Source organism: Amborella trichopoda, chromosome 9 (genome assembly GCF_054954075.1).
Source record: "Amborella trichopoda isolate Santa Cruz 75 chromosome 9, AtrichopodaSantaCruz75HAP2 v2.0, whole genome shotgun sequence".
NCBI classification, from domain to species: Eukaryota; Viridiplantae; Streptophyta; class Magnoliopsida; order Amborellales; family Amborellaceae; genus Amborella; species Amborella trichopoda.
Window position 1 is genome coordinate 3537499 of NC_142344.1, and position 13506 is coordinate 3551004.

Below are 13506 nucleotides of genomic sequence, written 5' to 3' on the forward strand. Positions count from 1 at the left end.
GTCCACTCCTCTCCTAAATTCATACCCGCCAAAAAAAAAAAACAAAATTCTTGATAAAGTAAAATAACCAAAATATCTTTAAAAGTTTTAGTAGTATTTTGTCATTTTATTTTATTGAAAATATTATTTTGTATATTTTTTAGGTGTGTCCAATTTAGATGATAACACATACCAAATTTCAATTTCATATAATTTGTAGAATAAAAATAAAAATAAAAATACTTGGAGTTGTTAGATCTAGATCAAACGATCAATGTCTTATTTGATCTAAAATGGACATCTAGATTGAGAAGTATAGAACATCTAGATCAAACGATCAATGTCCTATTTGATCTAAAATGGACATCTGGATTGAGAAGTATAGAACTTTTACATAATGGAGGAAATATAGAAAATTTTTCTTAAAATTAATTCTAAAAAAAAAATTAATGTCACCAATGGAGATCATGAATATTATTGGTCCGATGGTCTCATTTCAACATGTGTATAGAGAGGGCAATGGTCTCATTTCAACATGTGTATAGAGAGGGCAGATGATTTGGCTAAATATGGAGGGAGTAAATAGATGTAGTCGTGCGGGAGTATAATATCTTTTTGGCATCTAGTACTTTCTCTTGTTTTGCATTGGTGTTTTTGCGTCGGTAACTTGTGCCCTAACAACCTAACCAATAATAAAAAAATCGTGGAAGGATCCTAAAAAAAGCCATCTTGCTCTAATTTCTAATTTTTATGTATTGTTTTTAACATTTAAAATATTATTTGTTTATTTATTTATTCCTCAACAAACCAAGAAAAGAGAAGTCCCTTTCGTCTTGTACCGGGAGCCCCAAGAATCCCAACAGGCAACAATAATTCAAAGATCTTTCCCTCTCCTCTCTCTTTCCGATTTTTTCTCTCTACAATTTGCCGGACATGTGGATCTCCCTTGCCCACCTGCAACTCTGATCAATTCTCTCTCCTCTTTCTCTCTCCAAGTTCTTGCCCTTCTTCTCTCTCTCTAGGTATTTTTAGGGGGCACACCCTGTTGTTCCGTATGAACTGGTTTGTCAAGCTTGGGGGTTCTCCGAATTCGAACCATTTCATCACTTGTCTATTGATATTCGTTCTCCATTATTCGCCTCAAGTTACGCCTGTTTTGTTAAATTTTGAGACCAAATTGAAGTCTGAGTCTTTATTTCCATAGAAGCATGGAGTCTGCTCAATCAGAGGCTGGTAAGTCTTTTTCTTTTTTTGCTTACTGGGATCATGGTGTTTAGCATATGGAGATTAATACTTTGTTAATGTTCAAAAAAAAAAAAAAAAATGTATATGGAGATTAATGGGTTTTTTCATGGTGTTTTTTGGGTATGTTATATATTTCAGATTTAATTTTTTGATAGATCAGAAGGAGTTTATTTGCTCCTTTTTCCTCCATTGGAAAAACTTTCTTTAGGCTGTCAATAACACAATATCTCGATTTGGTTGCATTAATCTTCTTTTGTTATTGTTTGTTTGCTTATTTGCAATTTTTGGTTTTCTTGGGAAAATGGTGAATACCCAATTTTATTGTTTAATTATGAGATGGACTCATATGATGTGATGGATTCATGTGTTCTAGCTTTGAGATTTTGTTGGGAAACCAGTCAATTTTAGGATTCAATTATGTGATGGATTCGTTTGTTTTGGGTTGCAGTATGGATTATATGCTATTCTGTTATGGATACAGGGATATTGGGTGTTGAATTCTCAGAAAAATACTTTCTTGGATATAAGTACAAGTTACAAAGGAAAAAAAAGGTGATAGTTTGAAAATATTTTTATTAATGCACAATGTTGTTGACCTATTCCATTGGTCTAAGAATGAGATCTTTTGGAACCATAGGTAATATCATGGGTAATAGCATTCTATATTTTAGCACTATGGGGGAATTCAGTCTTTTATTACATGAAAAGTGGTTTGTGTAATGGAATACAGTATTTAATAAACTTGACAAATACCGTGTAACTAATTTTGAGCAATGAATTTGAAATCTCCCACTTTTGCATTTTGGTATTTACAGTTTGACTCTGTTGACATATAAAAAGAGAGTATCAAAAGAAAACAAGCGACAAAACAATATCCACGAAGCAACTTTGTGTGGTTTACTTCCTTTCGGAAGCCGCATCCATGGAAGAAGAAGGTCAAATTCTACTATTCTCCAAGGAGACACAGTATGGATTCCTCTCTCTTTCTGTCTCTTGTATCGGTGGTCCGAACCCAAGGCGTAAGCTGTTTAAGTAACCTGCCCAAATAGTATCAAAGAATACAAATTGCGTTACCCATGTCATGAGGAGTTTAAGTACCCTCCCAATTAAGAGCAATTCGGGGCCATTTTGGGATGTGGATGTCGCTAGAAGAAGCAAGACACATAACCACATTGAACAGCATATGATACAATATACAACAATTTATCTTTGACAACACAACCGCCACCGGCCAAACCACCCCAAAAATAAAGGAAAAAGAAAACCAACAAAAAAAAAAACAGAAGAAAAATTGTGAAATCTGTCATAGATAACTTGTGATACTCAGTGTTGTGACTCTGATGTGAACTCTGTGTGTGCTCGTTTGTGTATATAGGTTTTTTACATCTTTCTAGTTAGGAAACCTGACTCCCTAAATTTTGGCCATAATGTCCAGACATTGTATTACTTCTTTTCTTGAGGGGTATTCGATGTATTCCTAAAGATATTTTTAAACAATACTACACAGTAGGAGCGAATAACGGTGAACGAATCTCATGCGCATTTGAAATTCATTTGCAAGGAGTTCAAAAGTACCTCCGATGCCCTTACCTAAAAAGTGCATGTAATACAAAGTAAGGGCACTTTATTGTAATTACCCAAAAAAAGGGCACTTTATTGTCAAAATTAGGGGGACGGGTTTCCAGACTTCACCATTAGTATGGCATAGGTGGATGCCCATGGATTTATAAACTTTTTTCAGATTTCCATTAGGCATTCAGATTATCTTTGCAACTGGTTAACTCTCTTTGAGATTGTAGCCATAATGACTAAATATTTGATTTCTCAGAGTCTTCAAGTGTGAGTATGGAGAAGGACGGGTCGTCTTTACCTTCGGTCATTGTGATAGGGGCTGGGATTTCAGGAATTGCGGCTGCTCGTGTTCTGCATGATGCCTCTTTCAAGGTGCTGTAGATAACGTGATGTTATACGCAGACACACACACAAACTGGATGCACAGATAGACACACATGGATAGACCCACACACCCACGCATTATGCATATAGCTGCACATGTATGCATCATGTCAATGATATGTGAAACTGCTTGTTATTTGCTTAACATTTTAGGTGGTCGTATTGGAATCAAGGAATCGAATTGGTGGCCGAGTGTATACTGATTATTCATTTGGTTTTCCAGTTGACATGGGTGCCTCATGGTTAGTTGTAATCTTTTCTTTTACTTTTCGTTCTTCGACTTTTTATTTTATTTAGTTAGTTTTTGCTTCCCACATCCTGGATCAAGCAAACATTCTTATATACAATTTAGCCAAAAAAAACAAACAAACAAGAAGTTCTCATATGCAGAGGTCTTACTGAGTTATATTTTATTTTGTGCTTTAGGTTGCATGGTGTCTGCAATGAAAATCCCTTGGCTCCACTGATTCGAACATTAGGTCTTCCATTATATCGTACAAGTGGAGACAACTCGGTGTTGTATGACCATGATTTGGAAAGGTAGATCTTTTGTTATAGAAGGGGAATAATGCATTTTAAAGAGAATAGAGTCGCTTCCTGATTCTTGGAATAAATTGGCCTAGTGACTCACTGAATCCAATCCAGATTGGCAATTCCCAATCCATTCGGCAATTTTTGAAAACATGTTTGAAGCTATTGTTTTATGTGCAACTTACAACTTATAGAGCTTACTTCTTACCCATTGGGTAAACAAAGCAGAGTTCTTAATTTTGATTCCCAATTGAAATGAAATTGTAAGCGGTTTGAATGTGGTGTGTTATTTGCACCTCTTTGTTTCCTGCAGTTGTGCACTTTTTGATACTGATGGCAGTCAAGTACCTCAACAACTAGTTTTAGAGGTCGGCGAGATATTTGTTAAGATTCTCAAAGAGGCAAGTTTCTCCCACCGATCTGTAATCCATTTGATCATTCAATAAACAATAGCATGTGACAATTGATTATTGAATGATATCTTGTGATAAAGTTTGCATTCTTTGATTACTCCAGACAGAGAAAGTGAGAGATGAACACCGCAAGGACATGTCTGTGCACCAAGCGCTGTCAATTGTTTTGGATAGATATCCTCATTTAAGGTTTGGATTCTGGACTTTGGGCTGCTGCAAGTATTGTTTAGTAATTTAACTCTCTCTCTCTCTCTCCCCTCTCTTTGTTTCCCCTCTCTCTCTCTCTCACCCCTCCCCTTCTCTGTGTGTGTGTGCAAGCTGAAGCCTTTTCTCTGACAGAATGGGTTTCCTGTGTCCAGACCAGAGGGGCTGGCCCTCAAAGTACTACAATGGTATTTATGCAGAATGGAAGGATGGTTTGCAGCGGACACGGATGCCATTTCGCTTAAAAACTGGGATCAGGTGACAAATTCTGGAAACAAGCTGCCATTGCTTTTCTAAAGTTGAACAAAAATTGATAACTGACAATCATGAGGATGACTAACTAATTGAGAAAGTGTTTCTTGCTGAGTCTTGGCATGCCGACCGAATTTTTGAAATAGTTATTTTTTTATAATGTTGTGCTTTAGTCTGTTATTTTTTTATAATGTTGTGCTTTAGTCTGTTGGATGATGGAAATCCATGGGCTTATTGCTTCCCATGATGGACTATGATCGAAATAATGGAACCCATTGGACCAGAACGTTAGAGGACCACAATGGTGATCCTGCACCCCCCCCCTCCCCCCCCGGGTTTCTATCACCATTGATTCTTTCATTGGTTGGTGATAATAGGCTATGTTTATCCATTACTCCTGAATTATAACATGCTTTATGTTTTATTTCCCTTATTTCCTCTTTGATTATACCATTTGGATGTTCATTATCCTAGTTTTCTGTTATTTATTTTTTTTGTATATAAGCCACTCAGATGACTTTTATCTCAAAATACAGGAACAAATGCTTACTGGTGGACATGGGCTAATGGTGCAAGGGTACCATCCTCTTATAAATGGTCTTGCAAAAGGTCTGGACATCCTATTAGAACACAGGTTTGTATGTGTTTGCCAGCCATATTTATTTCTCTGGCAGTGTAATCCACTCTCCAATGGATTAATTAGAAAAGCATAATCCATTGGGGTCATTTCTGATCCAATCAAAGGATGGGCAGTGATGGAGAGGTAACCAGCCACCTGTCTAGGGGACAGCCCCAATGGTCTGTCTTGATGTCTACACTGTCCATCACCCCTTTGGACCATGGTTTCCCTTAGGTCCATTGAATTATTGTAAGCTTCCCTATTTTGGATCTTTGTCCATCCTCTGATCAGAGATTCATGACCTCAATAACTATCGTTTTGCATATGTCCATTGGATTATCTATAACTGCATCTTTGTTATACTTATTTTTCCTGAAATTTGCTAAGGGATGTGGCACTGACAGGCACTATTATTTTTTACCTAGGGTTGTGAGTGTTACACATTCATATAATGGGGTGACGGTGACAATCGAGGGTGGGAGGAGTTTCTCAGCGAATGCTGCTATTGTAACAGTGCCTTTAGGAGTTTTGAAAGCCAAACTGATTGAGTTTGAGCCAAAGCTTCCAGAGTGGAAAGAATCAGCCATTTCAGATTTGGGTGTTGGTAGTGAGAACAAGATTGCTCTTCACTTTGATTCTGTTTTTTGGCCAAATGTTGAGGTTTTGGGAGTGGTGGGGCCTACCCCATCTGGGTGCACCTACTTCTTGAACCTTCACAAGGCCACAGGCCATCCAGTCCTTGTATACATGCCATCGGGCAGGCTCGCCCATGATATAGAGAAAATGTCAGATCAGGCGGCTGCCAACTTTGCCATGACTCAGCTTAAGAGGATTTTACCAGATGCTATTGAACCAGTGAGACTTGACCCTTTTTTCTTGTGTTGTATTCCATTAGCGTATGGAGGAACCATGGCCCATTTGGGGTTATCACCATCCTATGAAATGGTGGATGGATGGTTTCTGTATGCTTGAAGTATAGTGTACTTTCTATATCTCTTTAGTAAGGGCAATATTGTCCAATGTGGACTATGGTATAGCATAGTCCATTTCAGTAATCACAGTTGGATGAAATGATTATCAGTGATGGAGCTGCCCTCTCTACATTACTGTCCATTTCATTAGATGGTGATGACCCCAATGGACCATGTACTTTGTTTTTTTATTTATTAAATTTTTTTTTGTATTACGTTCTGTTTTGGTTTGGGTGATTTGTGGCTTTGGTTTTGAAAGTGAAGGGCTAAGATTAAGTGATGCCCACTCTTTGTTCCAGACACTGAGGGCTGAGATTGTGAGCTCCATGCCACTACGTTTTGGTGTTAAGTAAATGGAAATATTTATATAAATTTCAGTATGTGTGGTCAATGTGTTAAGCTACAATAGCACACTATATGTGAGAATTAACTTATTACAGATTTTTGTTTCTTTTTTCCTTATTGTCCTATATTCTTTTTTAATTTACTAATGACAGGTCCAGTATCTGGTTTCACGTTGGGGCTCTGATCGTGATTCCCTTGGGTGCTATTGCTGTGACCTCGTGAACAAGCCAGATGATATATATGAGAGGCTTCAATTACCAGTTGGTTCACTCTTCTTTGCAGGGGAGGCAGTTTCCACTACCCACTCAGGAACTGTTCATGGGGCTTTCGCTTCTGGAGTTTTAACTTCTCAAAATTGTCACAACCACCTTCTAAAACTTTCCGGACACCTCTATGGAGACCTAAGTTTATTCCAACCTGTAATGGGTGGAGATATCTCTGTTGCTTCGGCTCCTTTGACAATATCAAGGATGTGAGTTTATGACAACTTAAACTTTTGATACCAATAAAAAAAATATGTAACTTTAGAGGCTGAAATTTTTAAAGTTTTTCGATGAGGCCCTTAACTTGACAGTGAAAAACGGTTTGCAGGATAGGGGTCTAAACTGAAGCCTCCCTAGTGCAAACTGGCTGACTTATTTGAACATAAAGATAATGCATTTTTGTTATTTTTCTTTTGGGGGGTGGTGGGTCTGAATCACTGGGAAATAGAGGGGTTGGGTATATGGAATTGATGAATTAAGGCTGAGATATCGAGTAGCAGTCTGTTAGGTGGTTCTGTGAGTGAGCTAAAAAACTGTGATTCTGATTGGATAAAAAATGGAAATAAAAGTGTTTTGACATGGGCCTTGGTTATTTATTTGGTTTTTTCTCTTATAGTTATATATATTACTACCGCATAGAAACATGGAAATTTGAACAGTAGTCTTTGGTTAGTCTGCAATAGGTACCTCAGAAATTCACACATAGTTTACACAGTCAGTGTCCAGATAATTTAACAATCAATTCTCTCTCACACATGCACATGAACATATTTTTCTTTGGTTTTTATGCTACCAAAGAATTGACACTGAGAGAATGGTGATCTTCATCCCTAGCAGACCATACAGATAATTTATACAACACAATCTTCTTTTGCCCTGCTACTAAAGACCTCACAGAAGCCTCTCTTACTCACACATGTGCATGCACACACACACAGGGGCATGGGCGATGCATGTCTGCATGCATTCATACATACACACAAGGCATCAGGCTTTGCTGTTTTCAGTGAGTTCACAACATATTGATAATCTTTCTTCTCCGCCAAGAAAGAATTTTTAGGTAGTTTACACAATAGCTTCTTTTTTATCTCTTCCCTCCCTTAACTTGGAAGCTTAACCATTTCGGAATCATAGGGCTCGTTGATCATCTCCTCATGCTCTTGCTGCTCCAATGTCTCATAAAGAGGTCGATTCCTGGTCTCCGGCAGCCAAGAGCCAAAAATCCCACTGAAAATCCCCACACCCCCAAAAACCAGATAAGAAACAAAGGGGCTGAGCCTCCCTTGAGCAACTAACATTGGGGCCATGGAGGCCCCAAACATTAGGGCTTGCCTTAGCATTGAAACCGCAAAATTCCTTACGCTTGTTGGGAAAAGTTCCACGCAATATATATACATCACATCGAAAGCTGTTGAAATACACATGAATCCAATTGATTCGACACTCAGTTGTGACCAATTCCCCGCTTGATCCTTGTTTTTCTGTCTGTCTCTTGATAAAATCACACAGAGGAAGCATGAAATGCCTGCGATGATGGCTGATAGAGAGAATAAAACTCTCCTGTCCATGCAGCTTAGCAAAACAGAGCCTAGAAAAACAGCTGGAATTTCCATTAGAGCATTTAGGGCCACAGTGAAATAGAGATTGAAATAGAGGTTCTGTGCATTGAGTTGAACTCCATAGTAAACAAACCCAACTCCTAAGCCCACAGCCATGACTAGGGCCATCCTCTTTCGAGCCCACTTTGAGCTCCATAGATTGCATGTTCTTGAGCCTGGTTGCGTGCAACTTGGGTTCGAAATGGTCAGGTTTTTGGGAATCTTCTTCCCATTAGATTGTGCTAGTTTTGTCAAGACTTGCATGGCTTCTTCTTTTCTCTCTCTAAGTGAGAGCCACCTAGGTGACTCGGAGATGGAGGGGAAGATAAATAAGCAGTAGAGCAAGGGAAGGAGAGAGATCGATCGGTAGATGTTTCGCCATGAGTTTTGGAGTGGATATGAGATAATGGGTAGAGAAAGAAAGCCGGCAGTGAAGAAGAAGAAGCCATATTGACCTACTTGTCCTCTCCATCGTCTCCCCACTGATTCAGTGGAGAGAACAAGGCAGCATATGCCGATGCCTGACCGAGCAAAACCATTGCAAAAGCGAAGGATGGAGTAAACCCAAATATTGGGAGAAAGAGAGGTGAGAAAGGCTGTAATGGATGTGAAGAGGCAGGAGTAGAAGAGTGTTTTCCTCCTTCCCAAACTTGAGTCAGCAAGGCGGCCCTGAATTGCAGAACCTGTTGGAGCAAGGAATTTGGGTCTCAGTAATAGATCAAAATAAATTGTTAGTGTTTCTAGAAGAGAGAGAGAGAGAGAGAGAGAGCACCCAAGAGTGAGCCAAGGAAGAACACACAGGTCGGAATGCCAGCTCTGAATCTATGACCACAGATGAGGCCCCATTCCGCAACAGTGGACATTCTCTCTCCTCCCACCCATTCCCATGCTTTGGGGTGAAGATCACACAGTGAGGCATTTTCCCAACACTCGTAACCATTCATTTTGCACCTCCATTGAGGCTCCGCATCTGTGAAGATGGTAACAAGGGTGTGTTGAGAATCAAATATCCAAGCAAGCGAAACCAGAAAGACGTGAACCAATTGAGAGAACCCGAAAGACCCAACATATTCTTCTATTATCTCATCAACTGTTAACTCCAACTTGGGTTTCCCTCCCTTCTCTTCATCTTCATCTCTGTCATGAGCAAACAGCTCCTGCTCTTCCTCCATTGCCATTCTTTGCCTTCAACTCTCAGTTTCAAAATTCAGTTCAGCAACCGTTTATTTGAGGGGCTTCATTTTTTTTTTTTAATGCTGTTTTCTCTCAGTTGTGTATTTTTTTGATGTGTGACATTACCTGTAAGTGCACTACTAATTGTGCTTGCTTGGTCAGGCATGTCTGCCTTTGAGAATTAATTAGATTATCAAGTCATTCGAGAAGTAAAAGTTGTGGGAGAGGACATTCTACACCAGTTGTGCATGGTGTATTGTAAGCTAAAAGGATATCCACCGTCCGTTCTCAAAAACCAATGTTGGAGATCAGCCATGCTATCGGACGACCTTTATTCGCCTTGTTACATCCAATCTCCACCGTCCATTCGATTATGGATGCTCCTATGGTGTACCATATAATATCATACAACGCTTTGCAATAGGAAAATTCTCTAACCCGTTTTGGGTTTAAAAAAATGAAAAGTTTACCAGGCATTTACTTAATAAGCCCTTATAGTGAACTGGAGCATGCTGTACATTTACTCCCTCTATTCGCTCAAACTAAAGTGCTATTTAGGAGAATTTTTCTAGTTTGAAAATTTGGGATCCCTTTTAGGATCAATGTTATCAAATTCACTTTGCTTTTGCTAAAGAGGCTAAAGCCTTCTGTTTTCAAACATAAATCGAAGCGAAGAGAAGCATGGTGCTACTGCTTCGGTCAGGGTCTGCTTCGGCCGAAGTTTCGGTCAGAAAAGAAATACCTATACAAGAGTTACTTTTTAAAATTTTTAAATTTTTTTATTTTTTCATTATTTTTATATATTTTATAAAATATTTATATATATTAAATTTTAAAAAAAGTTTGAAGTCTTTTCCCAAATTGGCCGAAACATCGAATTGTGTCATTTTTTTTACCAAACCGAAAAAGCCTTCGAAGAGAATTTGACAATTTGTATAGGATAACTAGGTGAATATTTCAATAAAATGCCTCAATTCACTATCTCAAAATGGGACAGTCTCTTCAACTTCAACTGTGTCATTATTCTTTGAGTTACAGATAACTTGCGCTTGAATTTTATTTTACGTTGTTTTTTAGAGGAAAATGTTTCTATAAGTGCGAAGCCCTAAACAATCAAATTAAAGCGCACATCAAAAATTTTAGGAGAAGAGGTCCTAGAAATATTCCAAAATAAACTCCCGGGGGAGCATATACTCTTTTGGTCATACGATACTCCTTAAAAAGTAAGTAGGCTCTCAAATGGCTTGTTGGCCACAAAACAAACAATGTTTATGAACTGGTGTCGAATTTGTGGGTAGAAATAGGCAGATGAGTAGTGGCCTACGGACGGCAAGCAACCAAGTGTATAATGATCAGAGTGGAGAAATCGTGGATGGTGATGACTGCATGGAGGAAAAAGAAGTGGATAATGGAGTGAATTGAACTAGTGTTGTTTGAGAGAGACCTAAAGTTGTGATGGGTGCAATATGACCAAGCGTTGCACCATCTGAGCTTTGGGGGTGGGGTGCACGTCTATGTCTGTCTCCCTCTCTTTCCGTCTCTCTTGTACCAAAGGGAGTTGGGCAAGAGCTGAGTAGGACACGTGAGGTCCACCTTGACCGAGGCTCGCTTAGGTCCTTAAAGGCCTTGCCTAGGCTTGGCTCGGCCAGACAGGGGCGAAGGGCTCCAGGTGGATGCCCTAGACCTACTTTGCCTAATGAAACTTATCAAGAAATAAAATATTTGGGCCGGGTCACCCTTGGCTGGGCTAGGCTGGCCATCACCCTTGGCATAGGCCCAGCCTAACTTGGGCACATCCATCAGGCCAAATTCTATTATGGTTAGGCTTGAAGGTGTTATTGGCTTGGCTGGGATGCCTAGTGTTAGGAAACTTGGCCGAGTTTTTCGAACTCGTCCAAGTAACTCGTGCTCGAACACTGGCCGAGCCCGAGTAGTCCCGATTTCATATTCCTCCCTTTGAGAGGTACCACGTTACTGTACAACTTGGACGATTTGTACACTTCGCAGCCGATTAGTGTACTAGTTGGCTATTTTTTCAAAAAATCGGGTGATTTTTACCTTGCTTTGGAAAAGTCTGTTGAAAGGATTTTGTACGCCCCGATAATAGTTTTGCAGGCTCAAGTCCATTATTGGAGCTTTTGCTCTTAGCAAGGCCGGGCGGGGAATCTCCACCATTTTGATGGAGAATTTTGTGTGAGTGAGGGTCTTAAGAGCCCCACGTACTGTGGTTTTCCAGCAGGCCAGCACCTCTCTCTCTCTCTCTCTCTCTCTTTCTTGCAGTCAGCCTATCTCTATCTCTATCTCTCTTTGCAGTTCTCTCTCAAGTTGAGATTGCTAGGTTCTCTCTGGTTTGGGGCAAGCAGCCCCAACCCCTCTCTCTCGGTTGGGTTGGGGTAGGTCTCTTGCCCCAAGCCCTCTCTCTCCCCTTCGCAACCTTTCTCTCTCTCTCGTTTGGGGTAGGTCTCTTGCACCAACCCCTCTATCTCCCCTTCGAATCAAGCTGCCTCAACCTTCCTCCCTAATTTTAACATTTTTTACAAATTTCCCCTATGGATTTTTTAGCCCCATTTTTTTTTGCTTGGTACTAAAACTTGACCCAACTTGAGCTGAGTTACTCGGACTCGGGCCAAGATTGATTACTCAGTCGAATCACACTTTCTAACACCCCTACGCGATAGTAGGACGAGTGATAGAATCGCTAAAAGGAGGATGTATTAATGCATCACGGGGAACATTTATACACTCTCTCCAGCTTAAATAACTGTGGGGTTTTGGTGCTTCGGTTAATGCATTTGTTTCTTTGCACTCCCCTCCAAAATCTATAGATGGATTTTGGATCCAAAATTTAGGTCAAACCAGTGATCTTAAAATCGGAATCGAACCAAAACGGTTAATTGGATATGGGCTCGGAAGCGGTTTAGCTGTCCTAACCAATAAACCGGCCGATTCATTCGTTTTAACCGAGCAAGTCTTGGGCGGTTGAAAAAGTATTGAAAAATAAAAAAAGATAAAAAAAAAAAAACTAAAATATGAAAATAATATAAAGAATGATTAAAACATAATACATTCAAATGGAGTTGAAAATTTATGAAAAAAATTCAAATGAAGAAAATTAATGAAAAAAATAGATTTTAACGAATCGATTTTTTAATTACAGTGAGTATTAATGAAAAAATCAATTTTTAATTTTTACCATAATGTAAAGAATATTAAAAATACATTACAAACCAAATTTCTTATTTTTTAAGAATTTATATGCATTTTTTTGAATTTTTTTAAAAATACCGGTCGATCACCAAAACCACCCAAAATCAGAACCCGCCATTGGCCGGTTCCGATCGAATCGGGCCGTTAGCGGTTAGATCGTTGATTTTTCTACCAATGGGTCAAACAAAACACTACGAGACTGTTTGGATTTTTGAAAATTAATTTCCCTGATAGTCTTCCTTAGAAATGAGGCATCTCGAATGAGTGGTTTACACTGGGAAGAGACAATTACTTGCAATTATCCGATGTGAAATCTGATAGCTTGGATGTGTCGCGAAATTCAGGAAAATTTCTCTTGAAATTTGAGCTTGGTTAATGGAAAAATATAAAATTTTCGTTTCTTCAACAACCAAAAAATGTTTTCTCTTTCTTGTGGCAGATTTTCTCTACGTCTCCGAAGTCATAGTTATCATAAAATCAAAGGGCAAGAACTAGTTTGAGCCCCTAAATTTAAGATAAATCTTAGGGATTATGAGATTAGAAGATTAGGAGAAATCTTGTGCTGTATTTTCTCTCTACCTCTTTGAAGTCGTGGTTATCCGATAAAATCAGGGGGGAACAACTAGTCTGATCTCCTAAATTTAGAAGAAATCTTAGGGATTATGAACTTACCCCAAAAAAAAAGACGGGGAGAGAGAGAGTTTAAAAAAAAAAATCATTTTATCCATGTAATGTAGAGAAAGGTAGCAG

The 13506-nt window shown here is 39.0% G+C and overlaps 2 protein-coding genes across 2 annotated transcripts; one reads left to right on the top strand and one right to left on the bottom strand.

Moving 5' to 3' along the window:
• The first annotated feature begins 797 nt into the window (after window positions 1–797).
• LOC18437742 (polyamine oxidase 2) lies at window positions 798–7052 on the top strand. The gene is given in 10 exon segments (XM_088847152.1): window positions 798–1212; window positions 3053–3168; window positions 3334–3422; window positions 3607–3720; window positions 4025–4167; window positions 4205–4313; window positions 4484–4586; window positions 5117–5214; window positions 5625–6054; window positions 6668–7052. Coding segments are annotated over 10 exon segments (1551 nt in total). The 5' UTR covers window positions 798–1187; the 3' UTR covers window positions 6992–7052.
• A 447-nt stretch (window positions 7053–7499) lies between these two features.
• Window positions 7500–9572, bottom strand: OCT1 (organic cation/carnitine transporter1). The gene is made up of 2 exons (XM_011626507.3): window positions 9149–9572; window positions 7500–9059 (listed from the first exon to the last, which is right to left on the bottom strand). The coding sequence occupies exons 1-2, from the start codon at window positions 9552–9554 to the stop codon at window positions 7879–7881; spliced, it is 1587 nt and encodes a 528-aa protein (XP_011624809.1). The 5' UTR covers window positions 9555–9572; the 3' UTR covers window positions 7500–7878.
• Window positions 9573–13506: the final 3934 nt, after the last annotated feature.